Below are 14,725 nucleotides of genomic sequence, written 5' to 3' on the forward strand. Positions count from 1 at the left end.
ATATAAATATCGCTAGGCTCTGTGTGTTTTTATGTGAAGTATGCATAACTATTTATGTGTCGCTGTCTTCCTGTAAAAGTGCCTTTCAGGGAGACCCCTTCTTATTCGTCTCGGCGGCGTGCGGTCTGCATATCCCCACGTCGCTCTCTAATGCGATCAGCCAGTGATAATGCTCTAGATGAGAGTCTGCCAGCTCCCTCTCCGGCCCCTTCACTTCGCAGCCTGCCCCCGCTGGAGCCCGACGACACCACCTCGTCCCAGCGCAGCCCCCAGGCTGCTCACACTCACACACGCAGCCTCAGGAGACACACCCGCTCAGGAGGACACCTCAGGTGCGGAGCTATCCTTGATTTATATTAAACCAATGTTTCATTAAACCAATGTGATATTTTCTTTTTTGCTTTTTCTATTTGAACACAAAATGAGATGTTTAGCATCATGCCCAGACTGCTCTTTACCATAAAATTAAGTTTAATTTTTATCTGCTTCGCTCTAATTATTTACATTTTTTTTTATTTCAATTATTTACATCTTATTTAATTTATTTACACTTCACTTTAGGTGTGGAGTCTTCCTTGATTTGTAGAGTATTAAAAAGAAATTTCTCCAATATATATATATATATATATATATATATATATATATATATATATATATATATATATATATATATATATATATATTAATAAAGCATTGATTACCTGACATAAAAGACAATATCCACCTCAGAGTTGGTTGTTAATAATTTCTGCACACGTGTTTGCACACCGCAGCCCTGGCAGTCCTGTACAGAGAGAGCCGAGTCCTCCTGCCGTGTCTCGAGGGCCCAAGCGACGGCTGTACAGTGCGGTGCCCGGCCGAACCTTCATCGCTGTCAGCTCCCACACTCCACAGGGCGAGGGTGAGATCACACTCAACCGAGGAGAGAGGGTCAAAGGTCAGTCAGCCAGCCTCTCTGTGTGAGATGCAGCAAAAAGATCAAATTATTTTTATGCTGGAGTTTGCTACAATCTGTGGCATTCTGAATATTTCTTCAACTATGGGCACATTTGGCCCTGTGGACTTCATTAAACACCCTTTTAAAAATTCTCTAGTCTACTGAATGTGACTACTCACAGTGTCCAGAAGTGAACATACATGCATTACAGGAGAATTGAACCATCATGAACAAATTAGGAATAAAATGGCCAACTCTCTTGCAGAAGCTCATAATTCATAACTAGCTTTTTTTTTCCCTATATATGCTCAAAAATAATTGGCCAAAATTATGGACTAATTGGAGATTATTCAAATTATTTATTTCGTTTCGGATTTAGTTTTTTTATCTCATATTTTATCTAAAGTATGTTCTTCACTGATGCTGTTGTCACCTTGGTAAATAAGTAATGTATGTAAATATTAGGGCCTTTATGTGTAAAAATGTATATAATCATAATTTTCACACAAATTTGAAATGTTTATAATTATTTCACTTTTCACTATATTTACTTTTGTAAATGATAAATGTATGTATGTATGTATGTATATATATATATATATATATATATATATATATATATATATATATATATATATATATATATATATGTGTGTGTGTGTGTGTGTGTGTGTGTGTGTGTGTGTGTGTGTGTGTGTGTGTGTGTGTGTATATATATATATAATTAAAATTGTGATGTCTTGGATTGGAAAAAGGGTAAAAAAAATTATATTTATACTTCAAGGCATTCAAAAAAGTAAACTAAATGAAGACTTGGTAAAAAAGTGCCTACCAAGGCAGATTTAATGTAATCTTCAAGTAGATAAATAAATAAAAAAGTTAGTTTTAATATCTGGGAAAAGAAATGCCTGCAGTTAAATAAACATCCATAAATGAGTTAAATATCCGAAATACAGCATATAACTGTTTTTTACGTGTCTCCACCAGTGCTAAGCATAGGTGAAGGTGGATTCTGGGAAGGCTCAGTTAAAGGAAGAACTGGCTGGTTTCCTGCTCACTGTGTAGAAGAAGTCCAGATGAGACAATATGACCCACGACTTGGTCAGTGTGCACACACACCCTCACCTGCATTCAGAAGCATTATTTTGAAGTATTCTGCAGTTTAATGTTGAGATCTTATTGTTATTGATGTGCCCACTCATCTGTTTCTCAGAGACAAGAGAGGATCGCACCAAGAGACTTTTCAGGCACTACACTGTTGGCTCCTACGACAACTTTACCTCTTACAGGTATATATTCAACCATATTATATATATATAAATATCATCTGAGTGTTCCATGCATTACTGTGCACAGTATACAAACTTCAGAAATAATATGAGTAGAATGGTATTGTGCTTTTCCAACCATTGCCTTTCTCTCTCCTTCATCCTAAATAAATAAAATATGGTGCCAGTGTAGGGGATTATGGGTATGGGAGGGGGAATCTATGAAGACAGTGAGTTCTGGCAGTGCAGCACATCTGACTATTGACTTCTATAAATTCACAGTGATTATGTTATAGAAGAAAAAAGTGCAACGTTGCAGAAGAGAGACAGCGAAGGATTCGGCTTTGTGCTTCGGGGAGCTAAAGGTCTGAAACACACTCACATGCGTGCATGTTTGCACGAATAAAATTCATATACAAATGCAGTATTTAAATGCTCTTTCTTGACAGCCGAGACGCCCATAGAAGAGTTCACACCTACTCCTGCTTTTCCTGCCCTGCAATACCTGGAGTCTGTGGACCTGGAAGGGGTGGCATGGAGGGCAGGGTTAAGGACGGGAGATTTCCTCATAGAGGTTAAAAAACCTTTTGATTTATACACACACAACTTTTTCTTTGCTAAAGCAGTGATTTTCAAACCATATATTCAAAACTGGCCTAAATTAATCATTGTAATTAACAAAAGAAAAAAAACATTTATTATTTGACTAATCTGAGAAGTCTCATACGTCACCAGAGAAGTCTGCCGTTTGATTAAAAATTATAAACTGTTTAAAAAAAAAAAATGAAACACATGCATGGATGAATCATTCACAGTAAGATCAATAGCATGCATTTAGAAAATTTCAGTTTCATGCTGACTTTTTTAGACTGAAGAATGGCATCATGCTTCTGCTGGGTTTCTACCGGCTATGTGTTACATCTTTCTTTAATTCTCCGCACATTTGTCAGGTAAATGGGGTGAGCGTAGTAAAGGTGGGACATAGGCAGGTGGTATCACTGATTCGGCAAGGTGGAAGTCGGCTAGTAATGAAGGTGGTGTCTGTCACGCGCAAACCTGACACTGGAGACGTCGTCCGCAAGAAAGGTTCTTGTCCTCACTTCATTAATGCATGCAAACCATGCATTTTTCTTTTTATTTGACTGGATGTCAGCAATTAGAGAATCCTGCAAAATTTCAATATGGCATTTCTTGTTCTTTCTGATAATTAATTAGCCCCACCACCCCCCAAGAGAGACCCAAGCACCAGCCTGACCCTGCGCTCAAAAAGCATGACAGCAGAACTGGAGGAGCTGGGTAAGACAGATGCTCATACAAATAAACACGGATGCACACACCTCCTTGTGTTATGCTAGGACTCAGATAAGTCAAGTTAAAAACAGATGTTATCATTATCTTTGAGGGCATAGCACATGTTGGATCCTTTTTTTCCAGGAACACTAATGGAGAAATATGTGCAAATTAATGTCTTTTCTTTCTGTGAGAATGATACAGCAGTGAAAGGAGTGTGAATGATTGTGCAGTGATAGCTTTGCTCATTCATTGCTAACGAAAAGTGACCATCTAATACTCAATCTATGAGCTAAATCAGGAACTATAGATTTGTCCTTCTTGTCCACAAGCGTCAAGGAGAAGGAGGGGAGGTAAGATATGAAACCAGTCTCACGTTGACGATGTCCTTTACTGGTTCTATATGCTGATTAGCATGTGATGTCATGGATGGATTTATCTAACCTGTTTTTTTAGCTTGTGTGTTGTTGCCTGTGATTGCGAAAAACTGTAAAGTCAGAGTATGTGTATGTGTTTGTTTTTCTTTTTGTGGATTGTAGACAGCTCTTATGTATGTGTTTTGTGACTGTGTATTTGTTTTAGTGTTCTTTTAGTCTACGTATATTATACACATCGGATCTGTGTACTTGTATTTTCTGGTGCACCTGGTGACTGTGTTTGGTCTACTGTGATTTGATCAGAGGAAGGACCGGAATATTGGTCAGGAATGTGTATTAAGTGTTTCTGTATCTGTGTGCATCTGTGTGTATCCCTCACAGAGAAGTTGGATGAGATGTTGGGTTCGCCCAAAGAACCGGTTGTAGTGATGAGGCCACGTCCTGCGGATTCAGACTCTAGAGCAGCCACTGTGAAACAGAGACCAACAAGTCGCCGCTTCACACAGGCTGAGATCAATGTGAGTCTGATACACACAAAGATACGCCATATAAAAAAAACGTGTTTTTAATATATTATAATAATATAAAAGTTATAATTATGTTTTAATTAAAACAAAATACAAGAGCCCTTGTTATATATTGGAATATGTAGTTTCTGATGTACTATGCATTGTATGCAACAGATGGTGCATATCACCACTATAGTACAGTAGCCAAATTGCGTCAGTAAAGATTTGGCTGCTGATCAGTTTTTGTTTATAATGCATATTGTCTTTAGGTTAAAAAATGGAATTACTTGTGACTGCATTATTTCTTTGATTAGTTGAGTAATCAGAATCTGGGATTTATTTGTTGTTCTGACAGTAACTGAATTCTGGCCAGTATTTGATCATGTATTGTTTTTGTTTGTGTGTAGTCTCTGTTAGAGAGGCAGGGTTTGCCAATAAGTTCCCTGGCTGTGGACAAAAGTCACATGCAGCTGCCTCGGGGAATGTCAAGAACCAAGTCATTTGGTAATGTGGCATTGGCACATACACAAATACAAACATTCTCACGAATTCTACATTTTCATAAACATAAACCAATGATATAAGGGGCTATTAAAACATACTGTAATGATCACCAGAGTTCTGAGGGGCTGGTTATATAAGCTGCTTAGACTAGTCTTAAAAAGCTAAGTCTTCTATTTTTTTTTCTTCGAGACTGGTCATAACTTTTTAAAGTCAGTTAGTAAAAGGTAGATTTGTCTAATTCTAATCCAAAAAGTAAGATTGATTACCCCTTGGCTAACTACTAGTTGGTCAAACTAGTTTGTAAGACACAGTCTTAACACAGTATCTATGTTTATGCAACAGACCTCTTTGATCTTTGTTCAAAACAATACAACCACAGTCTCACCGAGAACTGTTTTACAGGTGCTCCTGAAGATGAAAGAATCTCAGCCTTGATTGGAGAGCATCGCTTTCCAAGAAGCTCTTCAATGACTGACAGCTTTAGACAAGATAGCATTCCACCCCCTCCACAAACAGCTCCTCCACCACCTCCAACTCCCTACTTCCTAGATTCAGGGCCACCTCCATCCTTTCTTCCACCTCCGCCCCCTTCTCGCGCTGCCAATCAGAGCCGTTCAAGCTTCCGCCCGGGGGCGGAGCCCAAACTCCATGGCCCAGTCACGACAGACCGCCAGCGAAAAACACGCTCCATGATCATTCTTCAGGACACCACCCATTTGCCAGTGGAGCCTGCCCCAATTGCAAGACCACAAACGCCTACCTCTGGAGTGGTTCCACCTGAACGTGGTCGTAGGCGTGGACCACCTGTGGAGAATCCTTATGCTAACGTAGGTCGTCTAAGTGCAGTCTATACTCCTACCAAGCCCCAGCGTAGAAAGAGCCCGCTAGTCAAACAAGGACCAGTTGAGGAGGGAGCCGCTATTCAAACTAGTAGAGACCCCTCTCCTTTGGGAGGGTCACGGATTCCTCACAGTAGCCGAGCAGAGCAGTTCCAACAGCAAGTTCTCTCTGAGCGAGCTAGAATTACACCTCCAGGGGCCCGACGCAGGCCCAGTGTTTTCCTATCTGTAGAAGGGGGCGCGACTGAGCCGCAAACAACCCCGTTACTTTCTCAGTCCCACTCAGTGGATGAGTTGGCTGAGTTGCCTCCACCTGCACCAATGCTTTCCCCAGGCCCACCACCAGGGGGCACCACTTTTATACACCCTCTAACAGGTCGACCACTGGATCCTTCCTCACCTCTAGCACTTGCACTGGCTGCACGAGAACGTGCTCTTAGTGGCCGGAATACTCCCACCCCTACACCTTCGCCGACACCGTCGCCCACTCAAGGTCGAGCAGTGGAAAGGCCAGAGACAGAAGGAGGAGCGACACCACCTGCTCCTCTCGAGGCTCCTCCATCTAATTCATGGAGAGATGAACCAGTCAGCATCACAGAAACGGCAAGCCAAGTGACTAGCGGTAGCCCTGGGTCTGGACGAAGCCTGGAAGATGTACTTGTCCCACCCAGCGTGCAAGGTGTCCAACCTGCGCTGATGGATACAGAACATACCCCACCGGCAGTCCCACCCACTCTACCTTCCCCTGCCCCTACCCTCTCAAATCTGACTGCTCGAAGTCTGACGATGAGCTCAGAGGAGGAAGCAGAGCCTTACACAGTGACACTTCCCCCTGCGTTGCTCTCGTCCAGTGATGAGGAAACCAGAGAGGAGCTTCGGAAGATAGGCCTCGTGCCGCCCCCTCAACCCTTCGCTAATGACCTTCTAATTAAAGAAACACCCAAAGCCACTCTAAGCATTTCACCTAGCGGATCACGGCCATCCATTGCAAAGACCTCCTCTGGGAAAGCAAGCGATTCTACGGCAGACTCTGGGGTTGAGGACCCACATATGGAGACCACCAGTACTGTTTCCACAGTCTCCAGCATGTCCACTTTGTCTTCGGAGAGCACAGACTCTGCTCATGCTAGCAAACCACGTTCTGGGGTGGGGCGTGGTCGCCCCGCCCATCTCAGGGACCCACTGCTTAAACAGTCATCAGACAGTGAGCTGCTTCCACACCCACCCAGCACAGGCCCCAGCCGTCCACGCTACCTATTCCAAAGACGCTCCAAACTCTGGGGGGAGGAGCCCCGGGGCCAGCTGGGTGGGTCTGATGAAAGTCGGCCTGCTGCTATGGGGGCAGAGTTGCTAAGCAAAGACACTCATTCTCTGGGGGAGGAGCCACCGATGGGAGCACCTCTTGACCCTGGCAGGAGATCACCTGTGGGAGGTGCCAGGTAGGAAAGACCTGTTAAAAACTGCACCAACTTAACAACAGCAGCACATTTTGTACACCTGCATGAAACACAGCACAACTTTCAATATCATTTAGCAATACACCCACTTGACTTTTGACACCCTTAGCCACACACCTGGATAAAACTGCCTATCCATAACACACGTGTGTGTGTGTCTGTATGTACTTGCAGATGTGAGGAGAATGGAGAAGAGAGTAAATCGTAGGTTTTTAGCTCTGTGGGTAAAAACAACTCCTTGTCTAACTAACTTTTACTAAACCCTTTACTGCAGCCGTTAATCAAGCTGCAAATGCTACTGTGGGCTTGTATTAAAGGCTTATGGTAGTTCATTATGCAGTAACTGAGGCATTTCAGCTTCTGTCTGTCTTTGCGCAACGAAACTGGAATTTTCAGTGTACCGCTGAAGGCCAATCAAATTTCGTTTTCATAAAAAGTAAATGAAACGAATGTTGAATCTACATTTAATTTGTACTGCTGCATTGATTGTGGTAAGTTTATTGCAGCAAGTTTCGGATGTTTACAAAATGAATACTGAAAGCATGCTGTGGTGGAAATACTGTGAAATGCTAATGCACCATTTTTTATACCCATTCTGAGGACTCCAGTTTTATATTAACTGCTCTAACTGTCATTTTATTGCATTAAGTTCTCTGCATGCTCTGCACTATTTAAACCCCAATGCTTACAGCATTGGATCCACTTTCCTTTTCTCTCACATTAGCATCCCAGTAGTTTCCTAAAAGTACTGCAGTTAAAACTCTACCTTTGTTTACTTTTTTGTTTCCGCTATATCTTCCCCTTTATTATTTTTCCTTTAATTGTCTTTTATGTTTTCACTCTCTCTCTTAGACTCTTTAGTAGTTTAGGGGAGCTTCACACCATCTCTCAGCGGAGTTATGGCACCACCTTCACAATCCGGCCTGGCAGCCGATACCCAGTGACCCGTAGGACTCCAAGCCCTGGAGCCACACCAGAACGGAGTGAACCGTTGGGGCCTGTCCGTACATTTGGCCCTCATCACCATCATCACACAATCCTCAAGTCTTCGAGCCTAAGTTTGCCCCAGGAGCCCAAGGAGGTGCGTTTCGTCATGAGGAGCGCCAGTGCTCGAGCCCGCAGCCGTTCTCCATCCCCCTCTCCATGCGCCTCCCCCTGCCCTTCACCGGTACTGGGAGCCCCTCTCCTGGCCCTGCGGCCATTCAGACAGCGCCCCCTAGCACTGTGGAGTAAGTATGACGTTGGAGAGTGGCTAGAGAGTGTGGGACTAGGAGAACATCGTGCTCGTTTTTTGGAGCATGAGATTGAAGGCGCCCACCTGCCTGCACTGACCAAGGACGATCTGGCAGAATTAGGGGTGACGCGGGTGGGACACCGAATGAATATCGAACGTGCACTGAAACAGCTGCTGGAGAGTTGAGGAGAGCTAAAATGCAGGATATAGTCCCATCATATTTTTACTATTAAATTTGAAGTTTAACACCATAGATTCCAACCCACTTTTTTTTTAGCATTGCTCAGCCCTTATATAATATAGATTTTACCCAAGCACCAACGATTTAACTCCCACAAAACCCACCATGTTTCTTCACTGGTTTGCCACCTACTAAGAGTAAAAATAACATGCTGGACAGGAGTGTGGACCTACTGCGCAATATCTGCTATTTACAGCTACAGGTCTAAGAAAATCAAACTGGCCATGTTTTTTAACTGGGTCTTCTGCACAATAACAAATGATATAGCCAGCAAGCAGCCATTTCCTTCATGTGCCATGATTTACAATCAAATGATGATGATGAAGGTGTGGCAAACATACAGACTGCTCTCACATTATCAGAGGAAGTCTGAGAATATCTTCAACATCTGGATTCGTGTGCACTTCCTGCTTCCAGGAGAGAGACTTCTGAATTTTAGAAAGCAGCATCAACTTGAGTGCAAAGGGAAAGAAAAGAGCAGAAACCTCTCCTGTAAACAATGCCAATGCTTCCAAGTGCCCGGAATTTACAGTATGTTCACCGACCATCTTTCAACTCAATAGTAGATAGCCATGTTAATGGTGATTATAAGATGCGTTGCAGTAACTGGACTTGGCATGTGAATGCAACATGTCCAAGTAAGAAAGGATCTGACAATCTGCCCTAAACCAGGAGAATAAAACTTCTCCCAATACAATACAAGTGTGGCCTTGAGGTAATACTGCCGCCATCTAAAATTTGTTAAAGATAGATATTTTCAGTCACTACATTCAATTTTATATGTATATGATATATATGGAATTATATATTCAAAAAAGAAGAATGTATGAGAATAAGGTGAGATATACTTGTCTTATGCCCTGTGAGATTGTGTCATATTTGGTCTTACTTTATATTTGTTATTTTATTTGTCAACTATCAACCAATACCCTAACATGAACGCAGTTACTCTCTTTTCCCCATGGTATAACTTGTGATTTGTGAGTTATAAACACATAATCTTTGGACTAGTTCATGGTCAGTTATTTAAGAATTTCATAATTACGGACAGACCTTTTTTGTCGATTATGAATAAATGCTCCATAAGACTGTATGTAGAATAACTATTTCGTTTAAACAGAGGATTTGAAATACTATGGGTTGTAGGAATTTATTTGTTACCTTTTTGTAAATGATAACTCAGCATCAGTCAATCATTTCATGCTGATCAATTTGTGAATTCAAGACGTAACAATGTTTCTTTGCCATGATTTGGTTATGTATTGTGCAATTACTCATTTGGGATTTAATTCCTATCAAGTCTTTCAGTTTAGAACAATATGAGCAAAATATGCTATAAGGGCTTTTGACATCAGTTAAATTGTTATTAAACATGTTTTAATGCAGACTGCTGAACTGGTGAATTTGTCTGATCCCCAGTTATAGGCAAGTCTACAACTTAAAGTAATAATGTGACACATTGGCAAAAACAAAGCTAGTGTTTATGGGCCTTAAAAAGCAGTGTGTCCCTGACCATAATGACCTGGGAACATTTTCTGTTCCTAGTTAAAGTGTGCATTTTTCTTCTAGTACAACCAAATTACTAAAAGTTATCTGATTACGAGCATTTCTACTGTGAATATACTTATTTTTCTCAATTTCTCATTTTAAAATCCCCAAGATTGTCATATAATCAAGCAAATGTTGAGATTATATTGTGTCAAAAAATTATCTGGTAACTAGTTTGACTGGTTTGTTGTGTTTGGTAAGCTGGAACAGTAGGCGTTGCTGTGGTTTACACATTTAAGTAACAGTTGAACTGCCAACAGAGGAGAAAAATCCTCACACTTGTCACTCCTCCGGTTGGTCAATTTGCACAAAGATGTGGGTGCTACTGTTTATAAGCCATCTGCATAAAATATTACTGTACTTCCCTCATCTGTCCCTGTCCTTCTCCCTCTCTTACAATCCTCACTCATTTACACTCTCAAACACAAATATGTAATTAAATACTGGTGTAAGAGAAGGGTGTGGCAGCCATGTTCTTTTACCACTTTTAGGAGCCCTTTCTTCTGTTGTTGACTTCTTTTTTTGTATTCTTAGTTGGATGAAGTGATTTGAGGATCAAGCTTTTGGACATGTTTGCTTTAAAATGAGAAAATGTACACAAAAATATCATTTGACTTGTCTGTTATTAAAGATCATCTCTCAGGCTGTGGGGATTAATCATACATCATCTTTCTTTGGAGAAAAAGAAGGGGGTTGGGTTTATTGAGATTTTACAATTTGTGTGCGTGTGTGTGAACAAACATTAATGCATAAAAGTCAAGAATTTGGTTGTTAAAAGGACAGAGGTCCAATTTCTACAAATTAATTAAACACTTGCTTTCTAAAATACCAACCAAGAGATAAAAGAAAATGGCAGATTCTAATAAAATGCCTACTGAGACAGCCAAGGTTAAAATAATTGAAAATATAATATAAAAAAATTTAGAACTACATGGAAAAATGTCAAGTAGTCTATTAATTTTCAATGATAGTTCAGGTTGCATGTCTTAAATGATTAAATGCATACCGAGATTGTAGAACTTTCCAGTAGGTAAATATTGTTATATGTATAATAAGAAGTGGGTGTTATTAAAATGTTCTGGGGGGGTAATTGTGTAGATTTATCGCCTTATTCTAAAAGCAGACAAAATTTAGGTTATATTTCATGTATGATGTAATCTTGCTAGGTTACAGGATTGTTTATTATTATTCCTAATCACCGTTCTGTGTGTCTGTATCTTAGTTGGATACAGTGTGCAAGCCTACGTTTTAGGTTTCGGTTTCGTTTTGAGTTGATGGTCAGGACGGGGATGACTTGCCAGTTTATAACCTGATCTAGCTGATACCACTGATCTAACAATTCTGACTAACAAAAACTATCAACGTGGGAGATTATTGTAATGTGAGCACAATAAAAGTTGACGAAAGAGATTCGAGTTGTATCTGCCGTCCTTGTCCTGGCACCCTTCCAGTGGGGAGATTGCTGAGCAATAGTAGGTAGCCTAGCAAGGAACTGGACAGAGATTATCTTGCATGGGCTACCTGGGCAATGATGCTCCTTATGGGAGATATCAACACTAACTTGAAATTAGAATGTCAAGTTGTTTAGATAAGCACAATATAATGGCGTTGTTTTCATTCATAGACATTTTCATGAAGTGTTAAAAATAATTTGTATTACGTAAGATATTATGTAATTATAAAACAAACGGACTACTGGAATTTGTTAGCAGGAAATCCTGTAGCCTAATTGTTATAGCCTCCGGTTTCCACAGATGAACTGTAAGCCAGTGGTTTATAGACAGTCCATTCACGTTCATGACAGAGACGTCAGATTCAGAGGAGGCTGGTTAATGCGTCATATGCTCTGAAAGAGTGCAGTGATTCGGACAGTCCACCGCTATTTACTCTGAAGTAAGACAAGGTAAGTGTTTGCTTTTACATTTATTCATGTTTATCTGTGAAACCACGCTGATGTAGGTTGGGTTTGAATATTAATTAGACTTATGCTAATTTTAGACAAAGACAAGAACATTGGTTACATTTTCTCTATTATCTCTGTGTAAACAATTTAAAACAAAATCATGAATGCTGGGGAAAAAACTGCTATCTAATGGGAGCTTTGGGGTTATGTCCATTATTTTCACTTTCAGTCTTGCTGTTGCTTTTTTTTGTGCAATGTTCTGTTTGCAGTGATTGTAGATAATTTATTTCTTACAACTGCAGTGGATTTATTTCTATAAATACAGGTTATAGTATTTCCATTAATATATCTATTGTTTTATCATAGATACTAAACCTCACTAGCATCCTTATGAAATGCTTTTAACAGCGTTTTTGCACTTCTTTCTTCACAATAAATGCTAGGCCTACTTGGTTTGTTAAAAATAAAGTTATAAACCTTCTAAACTGCTTAGCTGCAGATGTCTCTTGCATACTGACAATTAAAGCCTGTGAATTATTACATTTAGCAGTGTAAGCTACAGCTCATTGTTCATTAACACATTAACTGACATTAAGTAATGAGACCTTATTGTAAAGTTTTACCAATTTATTATTTTTTATATATAATTATTAAACTATAAAATATTACAGTAAAAATTAAACTTTAACAGGTAAAAAAAATAGGTCTTTATACCATGTAAACTAATAACAGAGAGATGGTAGTATACGTTGTGTCAAAATGATTGATTTTATTACCATCATAAATATTCCACCCCCCTCCCATAACTGGACACCTGTTTTGTACACCCCCCAGCCCCCGTCTAAGCAGCCATCTGGTTATTCACCTTATAGTGAACTTAAGGAATTTATGACAATGTGTTTGTGTGTGTGTGGGGGGACCAATGTTATGTGCTTTAACTTTAAATGATGAAAAAATGTGTTAAATGAGGTAAAGGGATGTTTTTATTAAAGTGTTTTCACATACATATCAAGAAAAAACATCAAACGTACAAAGACTGTTTATTTCCCTACAAGTGGAGACTAGTGTTGTTAAAACAGGAAAAACGTAGAAAATAAAACAAAAAACCAATGGCATGTTAGTTAAACAATGCGGTAGTTTTTCCTAAAAACTAGTTCGCTTGACAAAGTTAAATAGAAGAAGTGAGCGCGTTCGTTCATCTATAACAAAAAAGAATCGGACGCGTTAGTTAAAACAATAAGATATTTATCAAAATCTATGTCTTGCTTTTTAAAAAAAGTTTTTTTAGAATTTATAACAGATACAAAGTTAAATAATATAGAGACGACTTCTCTTACCGTGGTGTGAAATAAAAATATCAGACCGTTAAACAACAGTATAAGATACCTGTAAAAATCTTCTGACATTACAATTGAAAAGCTAGCTTTTGTCCCAACTTAGAAAATTAAAAGAGCAGACTATTTAGGCAGTGTCCGTTTAGACAACCTCTCCCTTCTGTGTCAAACTCAGAATGAGCTCACGGCCGCTGTCAGGCCACACCTACATCAACACCCCCCCTAACGCTGTAAGGAGAGACCGACACAAAGGTTTAATTGTTAAAAGAATTAAAGTAATGTTTTAACATTAGAACAAAGTTATTTTTAATAAACCTTTAGCGTTTCTCAATTAATGAAACCGTTCACTATTCATTTTGAAGCTTTTCACTTTAAAAGGTTACACAAGTTTTCTTCTAAACAAACGCCCCACAGGGAAAAAATGTTGTTTGTTTGTTTTATTTTACTTTAGTTATTCACACTTAACACCTTTTATTTACTCTTTGATATTGTCAATCTTAAAACTTCTAGTGTGCTGTGTCGGTTAAAACTTGCATATGCGCACGTAAACTGGAATGAAAGCAAATGTTTTGGCGGCGGTCTTTGGATCATAAAATCAAGACTGGACTTCTCCTTTGATTTTCTTGCTGTAAGACTTGATATCAGTTGAAACAGACATACAACAAAATATCGCGGCTCACTCACCGCAATGAAACGAGAGAAGGTTTGAAGATGCGCAGAATCCGTGACTCTGTGCTATAGGCTAACCTATCGGTTGTAAGAGCAAATATCAGGATGAAAAGTGGTGAAATAAGAGAGGATATAATGTTTTAACATTAGTACGAAAGTTGTTTTAATAAATCTTTTAGCGTTTTCTTAATGAAGGAAACCGTTCAGCATTCATCCTAAAGCTTTTCACTTTAAAATTAGGTTACACAAGTTTTCTTCTAAACAAACGCCCGCAGGAAAATAAAAAAGTTGTTTATTTTATTTTAGTTATTCACACTTAATACCTTTTATTTACTCTTTGATTTTGTCAATCTTAAAACTTCTAGTGTGCTGTGTCGGTTAAAACGTACTTATGCGCACGTAAACTGGTATGAAAGCGAATGTTTTGGCGGCGGTCTTTGGATTTCAGTCATAATTAGACGACTAAACTTTCTACAACATCTTACGAAATGTACTAAATGTTTCGTCTCACGCAGTGGTGTGAAATGAGAAAGCGTGCTGCGCGTCTGGCTGCATGATCACTGAAACGGTCTTATCTGATCAACAGACTCGTCGTAAAACATCTAAAGTTTCTGC

At 39.6% G+C, this 14,725-nt stretch overlaps 1 protein-coding gene across 3 annotated transcripts in view; it reads left to right on the forward strand.

Moving 5' to 3' along the window:
* shank3b (SH3 and multiple ankyrin repeat domains 3b) overlaps nucleotides 1-11,607 on the forward strand; it is a 29,717-nt gene extending 18,110 nt beyond the window's left edge. For 2 of the 3 annotated variants that reach the window (XM_079399386.1, XM_079399385.1), the window contains exons 11-23: nucleotides 80-332; nucleotides 774-937; nucleotides 1,925-2,038; nucleotides 2,151-2,226; nucleotides 2,488-2,570; nucleotides 2,655-2,779; nucleotides 3,156-3,291; nucleotides 3,421-3,501; nucleotides 4,254-4,390; nucleotides 4,789-4,885; nucleotides 5,288-7,163; nucleotides 7,356-7,401; nucleotides 8,034-11,607. In XM_079399386.1, coding sequence (XP_079255512.1) covers nucleotides 80-332; nucleotides 774-937; nucleotides 1,925-2,038; nucleotides 2,151-2,226; nucleotides 2,488-2,570; nucleotides 2,655-2,779; nucleotides 3,156-3,291; nucleotides 3,421-3,501; nucleotides 4,254-4,390; nucleotides 4,789-4,885; nucleotides 5,288-7,163; nucleotides 7,356-7,389 — 3,176 coding nt within the window. In that variant the 3' untranslated portion in view covers nucleotides 7,390-7,401; nucleotides 8,034-11,607. The remainder of the gene's footprint in view (nucleotides 1-79; nucleotides 333-773; nucleotides 938-1,924; nucleotides 2,039-2,150; nucleotides 2,227-2,487; nucleotides 2,571-2,654; nucleotides 2,780-3,155; nucleotides 3,292-3,420; nucleotides 3,502-4,253; nucleotides 4,391-4,788; nucleotides 4,886-5,287; nucleotides 7,164-7,355; nucleotides 7,402-8,033) is intronic. The other variant, XM_079399387.1, reaches the window with a different exon arrangement.
* Nucleotides 11,608-14,725: the final 3,118 nt, after the last annotated feature.

The sequence above is a fragment of the Barbus barbus genome (genome assembly GCF_936440315.1).
Source record: "Barbus barbus genome assembly, chromosome: 39".
Taxonomy (NCBI): Eukaryota; Metazoa; Chordata; class Actinopteri; order Cypriniformes; family Cyprinidae; genus Barbus; species Barbus barbus.